We start from the raw sequence: 15,956 nt of genomic DNA, 5'->3' as shown, positions 1-15,956 counted from the left end.
TAGGTGCACGAGGCCTCATCTGGATCCAGGGACACATGGTCGCACCCGGACCCAGGGACGCTTGGCCTCTCCCAGACCCAGGGCCACTTGGGCTCACCCGGACCTAGGTGCACGAGGCCTCATCCGGATCCAGGGACACATGGTCGCACCCGGACCCAGGGACGCTTGGCCTCTCCCAGACCCAGGGCCACTTGGGCTCACCCGGGCCTAGGTGCACGAGGCCTCATCTGGATCCAGGGACACATGGTCTCACCCGGACCCAGGGACGCTTGGCCTCTCCCAGACCCAGGGCCACTTGGGCTCACCCGGGCCTAGGTGCACGAGGCCTCACCCGGATCCAGGGACACATGGTCTCACCCGGACACAGGGACGCTTGGCCTCTCCTAGACCCAGGGCCACTTGGGCTCACCCGGGCCTAGGTGCACGAGGCCTCACCCGGATCCAGGGACGCATGGTCTCACCCGGACCCAGGGACACTTGGCCTCTCCCAGACCCAGGGCCACTTGGGCTCACCCGGGCCTAGGTGCACGAGGCCTCATCCGGATCCAGGGACGCATGGTCTCACCCGGACCCAGGGACGCTTGGCCTCTCCCAGACCCAGGGCCACTTGGGCTCACCCGGGCCTAGGTGCACGAGGCCTCACCCGGATCCAGGGACACATGGTCTCACCCGGACCCAGGGACGCTTGGCCTCTCCCAGACCCGGGGCCACTTGGGCTCACCCGGGCCCAGGTGCACGAGGCCTCATCCGGATCCAGGGACGCATGGTCTCACCCGGACCCAGGGACGCTTGGCCTCTCCCAGACCCAGGGCCACTTGGGCTCACCCGGGCCTAGGTGTACGAGGCCTCACCCGGATCCAGGGACACATGGTCTCACCTGGACCCAGGGGCGCTTGGTCTTTTCCAGACCCAGGGGCACGTGGCCTCACCCGGGCCTAGGTGCTCGAGGCCTCACCCGGATCCAGGGACACATGGTCTCACCCGGACCCAGGGACACTTGGCCTCTCCCAGACCCAGGGCCACTTGGGCTCACCCGGGCCTAGGTGCACGAGGCCTCACCCGGATCCAGGGACACATGGTCTCACCCGGACCCAGGGACGCTTGGCCTCTCCCAGACCCAGGGCCACTTGGGCTCACCCGGGCCTAGGTTCACGAGGCCTCACCCGATCCAGGGACACATGGTCTCACCTGGACCCAGGGATGTTTGGCCTCTCCCAGACCCAGGGCCACTTGGGCTCACCCGGGCCTAGGTGCACGAGGCCTCACCCGGATCCAGGGACACATGGTCTCACCCGGACACAGGGACGCTTGGCCTCTCCTAGACCCAGGGCCACTTGGGCTCACCCGGGCCTAGGTGCACGAGGCCTCACCCGGATCCAGGGACGCATGGTCTCACCCGGACCCAGGGACACTTGGCCTCTCCCAGACCCAGGGCCACTTGGGCTCACCCGGGCCTAGGTGCACGAGGCCTCATCCGGATCCAGGGACGCATGGTCTCACCCGGACCCAGGGACGCTTGGCCTCTCCCAGACCCAGGGCCACTTGGGCTCACCCGGGCCTAGGTGAACGAGGCCTCACCCGGATCCAGGGACACATGGTCTCACCCGGACCCAGGGACGCTTGGCCTCTCCCAGACCCAGGGCCACTTGGGCTCACCCGGGCCCAGGTGCACGAGGCCTCATCCGGATCCAGGGACGCATGGTCTCACCCGGACCCAGGGACGCTTGGCCTCTCCCAGACCCAGGGCCACTTGGGCTCACCCGGGCCTAGGTGTACGAGGCCTCACCCGGATCCAGGGACACATGGTCTCACCTGGACCCAGGGGCGCTTGGTCTTTTCCAGACCCAGGGGCACGTGGCCTCACCCGGGCCTAGGTGCTCGAGGCCTCACCCGGATCCAGGGACACATGGTCTCACCCGGACCCAGGGACACTTGGCCTCTCCCAGACCCAGGGCCACTTGGGCTCACCCGGGCCTAGGTGCACGAGGCCTCACCCGGATCCAGGGACACATGGTCTCACCCGGACCCAGGGACGCTTGGCCTCTCCCAGACCCAGGCCCACTTGGGCTCACCCGGGCCTAGGTTCACGAGGCCTCACCCGATCCAGGGACACATGGTCTCACCTGGACCCAGGGATGTTTGGCCTCTCCCAGACCCAGGGCCACTTGGGCTCACCCGGGCCTAGATGCGCGAGGCCTCAACTGGATCTATTGACCCCTGGCCTCACTCGGACCCAGGGGAGCGCGGCCTCCCCCAGACCCAGGGGCGCTTGGCACCTCCGCAAGAGTCCCGCCTCTCCCCGCAGGCATCTGGGTCTCCCACGGGTCCCCAGAAGCTGGATTTCAGTGTGATGGAGAGCTAATCTCCCCTAGGTTTGGAACAAAAGCCCCTTTCCCCCGCCACCAACCAGACCCACGCGCCTCCACACCTCATCCCCTCCGATTTCGCTGGTTTCCTCTTCCCTCTTAGCTATAAATCTACCATTCAGCCATCTCTCCTGTAGTTCTGGATGGCAGAGGCTCTGTCCTCCATTCGTGCCCCTGAAATTGCTGTGTGCGGTGGAGTTCGCAGTTCCTTTGTTTAACTTAGCCGCCTTCTTGATTCTCCTCTGTCAAATGGCTTAAAGGGCTTGAATGTAAGATGAGAACTCCTAAGAATCCTCCAAATCGGTGTTGGCGGCCTCCGGGGCCTCGAGGATCTCACTGCGCAGTTCGGCCAGGTCGGTGGCGCGGATGCGCCCCTCCTGCAGAAAGATGGTCTCTTCCTTCACAGATAGCTGCTGCGCCGAGTCCGCGGCCGCCGCCACAGCAGCTGCTGCGGCGCCCACGAGCCCATGGCCCCGGCTGCGGTGCTGACTGAGAGGAGCAGCCGCCCGGTCTGGGGAGACGCGAGCAGCAGTCGCCACCCTCACTAGTCCATGTTCCAGTTGTATTTCCGAAACTGCCATGTGAGGCAACACATCAGCCTTCACCTCCGCCGTCATCTTTTTCAATTCCCCGATTTGTTCTTCTTAATCTCTTGAATTCAGTCAACTCTACTGAGGTCTAGTGGCGCCGGGAGGTGCACGGAGAGGGCGCCCGGGCCTCCGTCCGTTGTGCGGGGCGCGCGGCCCGCGGAACCAGGCGCGCGGGGGCCTCGCGGCGGGGATGGGCGCTGGGCGGCCGCCGGGCTCCGGAAGCCGCTGCCGCCGCGGCGTCCCCAGTGCCCCGGGCTGGGCGGCCTGCGGGGGCGGCGCAGTTGCGAAACTGAGTGAGTATCTACAGTTAAGTCTTGATTGTTGTTGGTGTCACTAGGAGGAATTGTCCTCCAGGCCAATTGTCCATGAGGACCCTCTTTGTCTATATAGGAAGAGTTGCTGTGCAGGAGACATGAGGCTCCTGTGTCTGTGTCCCTCTGTATTCCTTGCAAACACCTCTGAGAGAAACGCGCCCTGGAGTTTCGCCCGCTGCCTGGAACTGGGTTTCAATGTAGTTGGAACTGGGTCTCAGCGCAGTCTGGCGCCTTTGTCTCCTTCCCAGCAGGGCCATTCAGTGGCGCAGGCAACAGTCCCTCCTCTGCGCGCCCTCCCGTGTGCGCCTCTGGAGCCGCCGCTCCTCTGTGCCTCTGCCCCACAGGCCAAATTCATTCCCCCAGCATGTGCCTGGCTTCCCAGGGTTTCGCCCGGAACTGGGGTTCAGTGCAGTCAGAACTGGGGTTCAGCACGGTCCGGAGCCCTTGTCTCCTTCCCACTAGGGCAGTTCAGTGGCGCAGGCAACAGTCCGTCCTTTGCGCCCCTTCCTGCGCGCGCCTCTGGAGCTCTGCCTTCCGCCGCTCCTCTGTGCCTGCGCCCCACAGCCCAGATTCATTCCCCCAGCCTGCGCCTGGCTTCCCAGGGTTTCGCCCGGAACGGGGTTCAGTGCAGTCGGAGCCGGCGCTCAGCGCAATCCGGAGCCTTTATCTCCTTCCTGCCAGTGAACGCCGGCCAGGCCGTCAGCCGCCCCTTCCTCTCCGGCTCTATCCTCCCCGCAGGCGCGCGTGCTCGTGTCTCCGTCCGTTTCTCCATACCTCAGGCTTTTGCGGCTCCCCCGACTATCCCCGTGGCCTTCTCCTTCTCCCCAGCTGTGGGCATTTCAGTCCGCCAGCTTTCCTGTGGTTCTGGACGATGTCCGTTCTGACCTCTAGTTGTATTTTTGAAATTGTTGTGCCCGGCTGCGGGTTAGGTGTTTAACCTATGGCGCCATCTTGGTTTCTCCCATGAAGCAGTACTTTAAAGTTCTAAGGTAAAAGTCGTTTTCAACCTAGAGTTCATAGCCAAACTATAAATCAGCATTGGGGGAAGAATAAAGACATTTTTAGAAATGGTAGCCCTTAGAAGCCATTGAAGATGTATTAAGTAAAACTAGAATGTAAGCCAAGAAAGAGGAAAATGGAAAATGTAGAAACACAAGAAAATAATAAAGGACAAGGACAGGTAGTTTCTTAATTCTTTACTGTAGTTCCAATAATTCTATCATGAATACACATGATTTTAGAATTAGAAAAGAATTTTCAAATCATGCAAGTCCCTGCTCTCATATAGCATATCCTATATATAAAAGGCTAATATGCAAATTGTCCCTTTGACCGGGTGTTTGGCCAGGGGGTGGGGCCAGCTGGCCAACTGCCTGCGGCCCCTCTCCCTGGCTGGCTCCACCTATGATAAGCCCCCCATCCCGATCTGGGGTGGGGCCGGCCAGCCAATTGCCCACAACCCCTTGCCCCAACTGGCCCCTCCCCCAATCGACCCACCCCCATCCATCGGGAGCAGGGCAGGCCAGCCAACCACCCACGGCCCCTCCCCCTGGCTGGCCTGCCCGATCGGCCCCAAGTGGGGCAGGTCGGCCGGACCCCACCTGTGCACGAATTTGTGCACTGGGCCTCTAGTAGCATAATAGACAGACATGTTGTAATCATATAATCATAATAATAAACACAAAATTACAAACCAAGAATTGCTCTGAAGGAAAATTACATAATCTTATGTGAACATATAATAAAGGAGACTGATCTAGATGGGATCAGAGAAGGCTTCCCTAAGGAAGTGCCATTTAAATTGAGTGTTGAAACAAGATTGGGAATAGGGAAATGAGGTGATGTGAGATGAGACTGGAGAAGTACAAAGATCCAGCCATTCGAGGATTTCTAGGCCTTCCTAGAGAGTTTGGACTTGATTCTATATGAAATGGGAGTCACTGAATGGTTTTGGGCTGAAGCATACTACAATCAGATCTGAAATGCAAACATACCACATAAGTTTCCTTGTGAGTGAAAAGCTTGGACTAGATGTGGGAAGGCCTGTAACGAAGCTATTCCAGTGGTTCAGGTAAGAGATAATGGTAGCTAGTTTGGCTTAAGATAGTTGGTGTAGTAATGATAGTGAAAAACAGGTATATTTGAAATCTCCAGGAGCCAAAATAGAAAACAGCTGTGCCCTAGTATGATATCTAAACATACAGCTGCTTGGGTTCAAATTTGAGCAAGTTAATGAACCTCCCTGGACATGAGTTTTCTCTCCTCTAAGGGAAGGGTGATGATAGTAATTTCTATATTCATAAGGTTATTGTAAGTAGTGAATGAGTTAAAACTTGGAAAAGACTTTGGACAGTGCTTGAAATAAAAAAGTGATCAGTAAATATTAGTGTTATTAATCACATTGTCATAATTGGTGTTAGATTGGATGTGAGAAGTGAGAATGAAGACAGTAATAACTCACATAATTGAATGCAGGATAGTACCAATCACTGAAATGAGGCTCTGAAAGAAGATGAGGTAATAAAGATCTCCAATTTGATTTTGGATATGTGGGTTTTATGAAATATCCAGGTGAAGATATTGAAAAGGCGATTGCATGAGTCTGGAGTTATGGGAGAGGTCTGAAACAGAGATCAGAGAAGGAAGGCATAGGATGAACAAATTGACCTTATAAATTTTATTATCTTGTTGATGATCATTAACACCATGAGAATGGATGATACTGATCTGGGAGAAAATATTGATCCACAAGAGAATAAGGCCTAAAGCTGAGCACTGAGGTGATCTGTCATTTAATGGGTGAGTAGAGAAGGAGGGATCAGGGAAAGAGACAGAAGCAGAAGCAGTCTAAGCAACAGCGGAACAAAACACAGAGAGGTGTTGGCATAGAGGCCAGTGGAGGAGAGAATCACAAGAAGGAATGAATGGTCAACAGGTGCAAATGAAGACGAAAAAATACCCATTGGAATTAGCAGCATGACAATCATTCGTGACTCTGGAAAGAGCTGTTGCTTTCACAGTACCCCAGAGTCCTTAGAAAGTTTGGTTTCAAGTCAAGATAATAAAATTTATAAGGTCAATTTGTTCATCCTATTCTTTTTAAAATATTTTTATTGATTTCAAAGAGGAATGAGGAGGGAGGGAGAGAGAGAAACATCAATGATGAGAGAATCATTGGCTGAGCCCGCAACCCAGGCATGTGCCCTGACTGGGAATTGAACTGTGACCTACTGGTTCATAGGTCGACGCTCAACCACTGAGCAACACCGGCCAGGCTGTTCATCCTACCTTAGAAAAGGTTTTCCATTTCAATTTCTCTATTTCATGACCATAGCTATCTTATTCCAACTTTACAGGTCTGATTGGATGTCACAAGAAATTGGTCTATTGGCATGTGATTGGAATGGGCACCACCCCCGAAGTGCACTCAATTTTCCTTGAAGGTCACACATTTCTTGTGAGGAACCATCGACAGGCCTCCTTGGAGATCTCACCAATAACTTTCCTTACTGCTCAGACACACCTGATGGACCTTGGCCAGTTTCTACTGTTTTGCCATATCTCTTCGCACCAACATGGTAATATTTGTGGATCTTAAAAAACTAGCATGATAAGTATCCAGCTCTTATTTTAATTAAATTTTCTGTCCACTGTCCAGTATAAGATTATGTTAGACCTCAACTGAGATTCCCTGGTTGCCACCTGTCAGAGTAAAGATGTTGCCTTGCGTATAAGAGGGCTTGAGTACTTGTAGTATTGGTGACATTTTAGTTCAATACCTGTGATAGAGGCAAGGTAGATGGGTTCAGGATAAATGAAATGGCAAAAGTGAGGAGGAGAGTATATTGTTGGTTTTCCAGCCTGATCCCATTAACTAGGCCTTGATACTGTGGAGAGATGGCAGGTCATACATAGCTGAAGAGATGTTTTATGAGAAAATGTAGGGCATGCAGGAGGCAGCTGGTCAATGATTCTCTCTCATCATTGATATTTCTATTTCTGTCTCTTTCTCTCTTTCTCCCTTCCTCTAGGAAATCAATAAAAATATTTTTTAAAAAACACCACAGAGAGGGCCTTGAAGGCCTAATGACAGAGAATGATGTCATAGAAGTTAAGGCAAGAAAGTTTTATAGGAATTTGACATTGTTTTGTTTGTCTGACTCCAGATGGTATGGAAGCTTATGTCAAAGTGGAGAGCTGCCCAGAGGAACCCCAACTACGGAAGAAAAATAATGAAAAAGAGGAATATGATGATAATGATCTTTATGACTCTGACATGGATATTGTCAGGTTTGATGATGACGACTCTTCTCCCTCTTTCCAAATCCGCTCAGTTGCCAAGAAGCATCCTAAAACTTGGGTCCACTATATTGCTGCTGAAGAGGAGGACTGGGACTATGCTCCATCAGTCCCTACCCCCAATGACAGGTAAGCACCTTTTGACTCTTGCTACTATCTCTTCCCAATACTCAAAAGGTTCCTCCTAGTTATTCAAAACAATAAATCTTCAAACCACATTTGGGATAGGTGCAGGTATGAAATCAAATGTCAAGTACATTAATATGTTTGGAAACTAAAATAGCTAAGCATCAAGGATGTATGGAGGGACCTGGAGAGTGGTATGCTAAGTGAAATAAGCCAGTCAGAGAAAGACAAGTATCACATGATCTCACTCCTATATGGAATCGAATGAACAAAATAAACTGATGAACAAACTAGATCCAGACACATAAAAGCATAGAACAGGATGCAGAATCTCAGAGGAAAGGTAGGGGAGGGTAGGTAGGTAAGAAGTAATCAATGAAAGAACTTGTATGCATATATGCATGACCCATGGATACAGACAATAGGGTGGTGAAGGCCTGGGACGGGCTGAGGCAGGCTAGAAGGGGTTAATGGGGGAAAGAAGGGGACATGTAATACTTTCAACAATAAAGTTTTAATTTTAAAAAATAGCTAAGCATCAAGGATGCATGTACTTACCCAACTCTTTTCCTCGATTAAACCATTCAGCTGTTTTAGAGTTGGATTTTAGCTACCTGTCCTCTCCCTAGAATTCTCCATTTCAACCTCTCATCTTTTTGTTTCTCGTTCAGCAGTTACAAAAGTCTATATTTGAATAATGGTCCTCAGCGGATTGGCAGAAAGTACAGAAAAGTCCGATTTATGGCATACACAAATGAAACATTTAAAACTCGTGAAGCTATTCAATATGAATCAGGAATCCTGGGACCTTTACTTTATGGAGAAGTTGGAGATACACTGTTGGTAAGTTGAGGAAAAGATATAAGGTTGGGTAAGAAGAAAAAGTCTGGAAGGATTTGAGCTTCTTAAAACTTCATAATTCAGCCTTATCTCTAATGGGCATTATCTTTTAAAAATCATAAATACTACACAAATAAATGTGTATTATAAATTTGTTTAAAAATTTAATGCCACTTATTAACCTGCCACTCCTTTGAAATATTCATTGCTTGGGCTTTGATACATATCCTTCTAAAACTTTCCCCACCAATTATATAGTACAGGAATCAGCAAACTATGGCCTGTAAGCCAAATTTGATTCATAGTCTATTTTTGGACAGCCTGTAAAGAACTATACCATAGTATTTCAATAAAAGAAAAGAAGCACATGATCACGTAATAGGTGGAGAAAGGGGTTTGACAAAATTCACTACCCATTCATGATCGGAAAAAACTCTGAGTGAACTAGCAACAGAAGTCAAAGTTCTTAACTTGATGAAGAACATCTAAGAAAACTTTATAATGTGGTAAAAAACTGAATGTTATCCCCTTGAGATTGGGAACAAGCTAAGATGTCCACTCTTGTCACTTTTATTTAATATCGCATTGGAAGCCAGTGAAATGAGCTACACACACAAAAAAAAAAAGGAGTTAGAGGCATTTGGATTGAAAAGGAAGAAATAATACTCTTTATTTGTAAATAACATAATATTATATGTAGAAAATCCTGCTAAAAAGTTGTTAGAATAAACAAGTTTAGCAAGGTTGCAAGATACAAGATCAATATTAAAAAATAAGTTGTATTTCTATATATTTCTGTATATTCTTATCAATGAATACTCTGATAATGAAATTAAGAAAATAATTTCTTTCACTATAATATCAAAAAAGAATAAAATAATTTGGAATAAATTTAACAAAAATGGACTTGTGCACTAAAAGCTACTAATCACTACTGAGATAATTTAAAGATGTAAATAAGTGGAAAGACATATTATGTTCATGGATTGGAAGAATCAATTACTGTTAAGACTTCCAAATTTATCTACAGACTAGAGGCCCAGTGCACAACATTCGTGCACTTGGGGGGGGGGTCCCTCAATCCAGCCTGCACCCGCTTGTAGTCCAGGAGCCCTCGGGGTATGTCTGACTGACAGCTTAGGCCCGTAGTCGGACATCCACCACCGCTGCTGTTCTCGCTAGCCATGAGCTTGGCTCAGGGCTTCTGGCTGAGTGGCACTCCCCCTGTGAGAGCGCACTGACCATCAGGGGCAGCTCCTGCGTTGAGCATCTGCCCCCTGGTGATCAGTGTGCGTCATAGTGACCAGTTGTTCCGCCATTCAGTCAATTTGCATATTAGCCTTTTATTTTATAGGATTCAAGTCAATCCCTATCAAAATCCCAACTGCTTTTTTCACATAAATTGACAAGCTAATCCTAAAATATAGATAGAATTGCAAAGGACCCCCATAGACAAAAAAATCTTGGAAAAAAAGAACAAACCCCTATCATGTGGACAGAGAAGCTTTTGTTTTCTGGATATAGGCCACACTTTTCTTCTTGATCCTGGTTGTCTTAGGACTTGATCTTCTAGCTCATTTATACTTTCAGATTATATTTAAGAATCAAGCAAGTCGACCATATAACATCTTCCCTCATGGAATCACTGATGTCAGGCCTTTGCATGAAGGGAGATTGCCAAAAGGTAAGTGTTAATTCCGTTTTATAGTTCTTACTTACCTGTAGGTACAGATGACGTCACAGTCTCAATAACAACTAAAATTATTCTGGGCCTTGCCCCAGCTGTTATGCATCATATAGGCACATTTATCACCCACAATCCTTTATGCTATAATTTCAGGATGTATTTCATTTATGTACTTTATAATGCCCTCAAGAAAATGCTGTAATTGTTGCTTTAAACATACATATGTAGTTTTAGAAAATTATGGGGGTGCCCAACCGGCATTGCTCAGTGGTTGAGCATCAACCTATAAACCAGGAGGTCACGGTTCGATTCCTGGTCAGGGCACATGCCCGGGTTGTGGGCTCGGTCCCCAGGGTGGGGCATGCAGGAGGCACCCAATAAATTATTCTCTCTTATCATTGATGTTTCTATCTCTCTCTCCCTCTCCCTTCCACTCTGAAATCAATAAAAATTATTTTTTAAAAATTGTATGAATCTTAAACTTCTAATAGGTGCAAATTTAGTTTCCATTTATTGAAAAACATCTTATGTACATATAGATGTGTAGAGCTCTTGCAATAGCAATATGATTACCAATATGTGGCTTGTTATACTCTAATCAAGCTATTCTGGGGTTTGGATGTGGGTAGGTGTGAAACATCTGAAAGATATGCCAATTCTGCCAGGAAATATATTCAAGTACAGATGGAAAGTGACTGTAGGAGATGGGCCAACTAAATCAGATCCTCGGTGCCTGACCCGATATTATTCAAGCTTCGTTAATCCAGAGAGAGATCTGGCTTCAGGGCTCATTGGCCCTCTCCTCATCTGCTACAAAGAATCTGTAGATCAAAGGGGAAACCAGGTGAGTTCTTCTCTTTCCAAGTGCTGAATCTGAAGCTAAAAATGGAATGATGATGTATATGAACTTCCACATAAGATTTCCTATACTCCCTTGGTGTATGCCTCCCAGTAGAATGCAGAAAATATAGTCATCTGCGATATTGGCCAGTAAAAGAAATGCATTGGGTCTCTCACAGGTGTTAATTGATTTTGAGTTTGGTGTAATAATCTTGCCTGCTGGATAGATAGGAGACCTGGGCCCTAGATTATTTCTATAATACTCATACTTAGTCTAAAATTCCACTCTTTGTAGATGATCTTGCCCCTTTTAATATGCTCAATTATCACCTATTTTAATTTTTTTAAATATATTTTTATTGATCTCAGAAAGGAAGGGAGAGGGAGAGAGAGGTAGAAACATCAATGATGAGAGAGAATCATTGGTTGGCTGTCTCCTGCACACCCCACACTGGGGATCAAGCCCACAACCTGGGCATGTGCCCTCGACCAGAATCGAACCCGGGACCCTTCAGTGCGCAGGCCAATGCTCTATCCACGGAGTCAAAACGGCTAGGGCAATTATCACCTATTTTTTGATGACACACAAATCTTATCAAAGCCTAGACTTCTCTAGAGTTCAATAAATATTTTTTGAGCAAAATACAGGGAAAGATATAAAATATTTCAGAATGTGACTAGAATTTGGACCACTTCTGCTACTTTAAAAATAAAGTTAAATTCTCTGAATAAGAAAACTTACTTCACAAAAACTCATGGCCATATTGCTGAGGCTTCACTATATGTCCATTTGGTTATGATACATAAGATTCCTACTAATCTGAAAACACTTCATTGGTTTAGAGACTAAAGCACACGAATTTTTGAAAAATATATTTTTATTGCTTTCAGAGAGGAAGGGAGAGGGAAAGAGAGATAGAAACATCAGTGATGAGAGAGAATCATTGATTAGCTGCCTCCTGCACGCCCCCTACTGGGGATCGAGCCTGCAACCTGGGCATGTGCCCTGACCAGGAATCGAACCCAGGACCCTTCAGTCCGCAGGCCGACGCTCTATCCACTGAGCCAAACCAGCTAGGGCAAAGCACATGAATTTTAACGCAGAATAAAAACATGTGGCACACAAATCCAGAGAGGCATAAATTTGGCCAAGTACTTGTCTTGACAAATTTTTCCTAATTATAGTTTCTCCACTATTTTGGGGAAGAGGACTAAAATGTATATCTACTAGTACACTGAGTGGCCAGATTATTATGCATTCAGAGATCATAATAATGTGGCCACTGTTGTGGAGCGAACGCGAGTAAAGACCACTGGAGTCCAAACCAAATTAAAATTTAGGGAACCTTTATTGCCGGCCGGCGGCTGATCTGCCTTCCAGATAGGTAGGTCAGAGAGCAGCAGCGACCCTTGGTGTAGGACCACTTTTAAGCACATTAACCACATCCTGTTTTTGCAGAACAAGCAATCCTAAGACAAAACAGTTTTTCCCAAGTAACATCAAGATTACGCCAATGACGACCATGTTACTCACAGGGTCATCCTGTTCTTCAGAAAGCTGACAGTGTTCTATCTAGCAAGGCTATTTTGTGAGGTGCAAGGGGAAGGGGCCATGAAGCCATATCTCAAGGCCTGGCCTGGTGTCAACACTGGCAACTCTATCTGGGGTATAGTCCACGGCCTCTCCGGAGTGCTCAAAAATTCCCACTCTCCAACAGCCACTCAGTGTATATACTTCAATCTCTTCCCCTCAGCATTTTGATTTCTGTAGCAGTAGATTATGCAAAATGAAATTGATACATATTAGTGAAGTTTACACATTAAATCTTAGAAGATTCAATTAGCAATTGACTAACTCATAACTTTGGTTCTTATACAAACTGATCTTCTGAAAAACACTTAAATTTTTTTCAACAGAAAACTTAAGGTATTAGTTAACATTTTACGGTTCATCTGAGCTTTGTTATTTTATCTTTGTTTTTTATTTAAAAAAAATTTTTTTGGCCCTAACTGGTTTGGCTCAGTGCATAGAGTGTTGGCCAGTGGACTGAAGGGTCCCGGGTTTGAGTCCAATTAAGAGCATGTACCTTGGTTTCAGGCTCGATCCCCCATTGGGGTCATGCAGGAGGCAGCTGATCGATGATTCTCTCTCATCAATGTTTCCATCTCCCTATCCTCTCCCTTTCTCTCTCTAAAAAATCCATTAAAATATTTTAAAAATTTTTTGTTAATCCTCACTCAAGGATATTTTTCCATTGAGTTTTAGAGAGAGTGAAAGGAAGAGGGAGAGACAGAGAGAGAGAGAGAGAGAGAGAGAGAGACAGAGAGAGAGAGACATCGATTGGTTGCTTCCCTCATGTGCCCCAACCAGGGCTGGGGAATGAGCCTGCAACTGAAGTATGTGCCCTTGACCGAAATTGAACCTGGGTCCCTTTAGTCCGAGGGCTGGCGCTCTATCAACTGAACCAAACAAGCTAGCGCCTATTTTTAATTTTTTTCTAGATTGGTAGCCTTGTGGAAGGGCAATTGCTAGATAGAAGTTTAGGAAAGGCATTAATCTTACTTGACGTGACTAACTTATTTAAGAAAGACACTGAATAATCACTTGGGTCTTTAAGAGTAAAACTCCTCTATTCTGAACATGGAAAGAATGAAGCTACAAACTGTACCAAAAAATCAGCCAGCATATGGCTTTGGCTACAGAATAAATGAAGTTTAATGGGTCCAGTCAACCTCTTGTCCTGAGGACACATTCACTTTAAACATATGCTTACTGCTGCCCTAGCCGGTTTGGCTCAGTGGATAGAATGTCGGTCTTCGGACCGAAGGGTCCCGGATTCGATTACGGTCAAGGGCACATACCTCAGTTGTAGGCTTCTTCCCAGCCTGGGCCCTGGTCAGGTGCATGCAGGAGACACTCATTTGATGTGTTTCTCTCACATTGATGTTTCTCTTTGCCTTTCCCTCTCTCTTCCACACTCTCTAAAAATCAATGGGAAAATATCCTCGGGTGAGGGTTTTCAAACAAACAAAAAACATATTCTTACTGCTCATAGCACCCACTCCCACTCCCAGGCTCTGGTCCATGCCATAATAGTGACCTATGGAGAAATGGAATTGAACCAAAGGATTATAGATATAGCACATGCATGCTATCACTTCTAGTGTAGACTGCCAATTCCTACTTGACAATAGTAGTAGTATTTCCTTCTTTCATGGGTGTAATTCACAGATGATGTCAGACAAGAGAAATGTCATCCTGTTTTCCATATTTGATGAGAACCGAAGCTGGTACCTCACAGAGAATATGCAGCGCTTCCTCCCCAATGCAGATGGAATGCAGCCCCAGGATCCAGAGTTCCAAGTTTCCAACATCATGCACAGTAAGTAAAGAAGCACCTGTAATGAGTAATAGACAGAGGGGAATTGAAGCCACCAAATTGATGTCCATATAATGGATTGCTTTATCTGCCATGCAAGTCATAGTTCCTTAAAAATCATTACATGCAAACATATACACTGAGTGGCCAGATTATTATGATCTCTGAACGCATAATAATCTGGCCACTCAGTGTATATCCCATATAATAAAAGGCTAATATGCAAATTGTCCCCTCGACCAGGAGTTCGACCAGCAGGCAGGCCGGCCAACGGCCCATGTCCCCTCCCTCTGGCCAGACTGGCCGGACCCCACCCATGCACGAATTCATGCACCAGGCCTCTAGTATATATATATACACACACACAATAGTGGCCATATTATTATGTGTTCAGAGATCATAATAATCTGGCCACTCAGTGTACAATTTTATATAAAAGCATATGATCATAAAACATTTTTTTTATTTAGAAAGCATCAAATATTCAGAGAACATTTTAAAAGTTTTTAAAATATTTTTATTGATTTGAGAAAGGAAGGCGAGGGAAAGAGAGGTAGAAACATCAGTGATGAGAAAGAATCATTGATTGGCTGCCTCCTACACGCCCCACACTGGGGAATATGCCCTATCCGAATCGAACCATGACCTCCTGGTTCATAGGTTGACGCTCAACCACTGAGCCACACCAGCCAGGCTGTCCTGATTTTTTGAAACCCATTAGTCCTTGAATCTGGAACATTAACAGATATTAATTTGGTTCACATGATCAAATTTTTTTTCTTTCTGATTTTTCCTCTGTGTGGTTACTACTTTCCCCCTTGCAACTATAAGCAGTTTGGAGGGAGACACTTTGAGACCATGCAAATGCCCTGCTCCCCCACCCACACCCCAACATAGCACTCAAAGCCATCTCTACCGTGATGCTCTATGACTCTTCTGCCCTTGGGATTAGGACCTAGCGGACCAAGTATTAACAACCGACTTTTCTGGAAGGTATAATGCTATCTCTTCTTGGATGTAACAATCATATCTAATCCTATCACGACAATCCAAAATCGTAAACCCTGATACTGCTAAAACCTCTTGTTCTCCATTTCTTTTGCAGGCATCAATGGCTATGTTTTTGGTAGTTTGCAGCTGTCGGTTTGCTTGCATGAGGTGGCTTACTGGTACATTCTAAGTGTTGGAGCACAGACTGATTTCCTTTCTGTCTTCTTCTCTGGATATACCTTCAAACATAAAACGGTCTACGAAGACACTCTTACCCTATTCCCGTTTTCCGGAGAAACTGTCTTCATGTCAATGGAAAACCCAGGTTAGTTATTTACTTTATTCTTTTAGTAACAGCTGTGATTGCACCACTAGCCACTCATATTCTTTTTGGTCCACTGGCCCACATTTGGGCAGATATTAAGTGGTTCACGTGATTTGGGGTAATTGCAAGGCATTTTAATGACAGCACTACAAAACAGATCCAGAGACAGAGAAACATCGATCAGACCATCAAACCTCAG

General features: G+C 46.9%; 1 protein-coding gene across 3 annotated transcripts in view; it reads left to right on the top strand.

Moving 5' to 3' along the window:
• Nucleotides 1-15,956, top strand: part of F8 (coagulation factor VIII) — an 86,139-nt gene that overhangs the window by 27,286 nt on the left and 42,897 nt on the right. For all 3 annotated transcript variants that reach the window (XM_028136431.2, XM_054713568.1, XM_054713574.1), the window contains exons 7-13: nucleotides 6,627-6,848; nucleotides 7,437-7,698; nucleotides 8,367-8,538; nucleotides 10,126-10,219; nucleotides 10,852-11,066; nucleotides 14,295-14,445; nucleotides 15,548-15,757. In XM_028136431.2, coding sequence (XP_027992232.2) covers nucleotides 6,627-6,848; nucleotides 7,437-7,698; nucleotides 8,367-8,538; nucleotides 10,126-10,219; nucleotides 10,852-11,066; nucleotides 14,295-14,445; nucleotides 15,548-15,757 — 1,326 coding nt within the window. The remainder of the gene's footprint in view (nucleotides 1-6,626; nucleotides 6,849-7,436; nucleotides 7,699-8,366; nucleotides 8,539-10,125; nucleotides 10,220-10,851; nucleotides 11,067-14,294; nucleotides 14,446-15,547; nucleotides 15,758-15,956) is intronic.

This window comes from Eptesicus fuscus, chromosome 1, assembly GCF_027574615.1.
Source record: "Eptesicus fuscus isolate TK198812 chromosome 1, DD_ASM_mEF_20220401, whole genome shotgun sequence".
NCBI lineage: Eukaryota > Metazoa > Chordata > Mammalia > Chiroptera > Vespertilionidae > Eptesicus > Eptesicus fuscus.
Note: the sequence above shows the minus strand (reverse complement) of the source record. Positions and strands in the feature narration are given on the sequence as shown.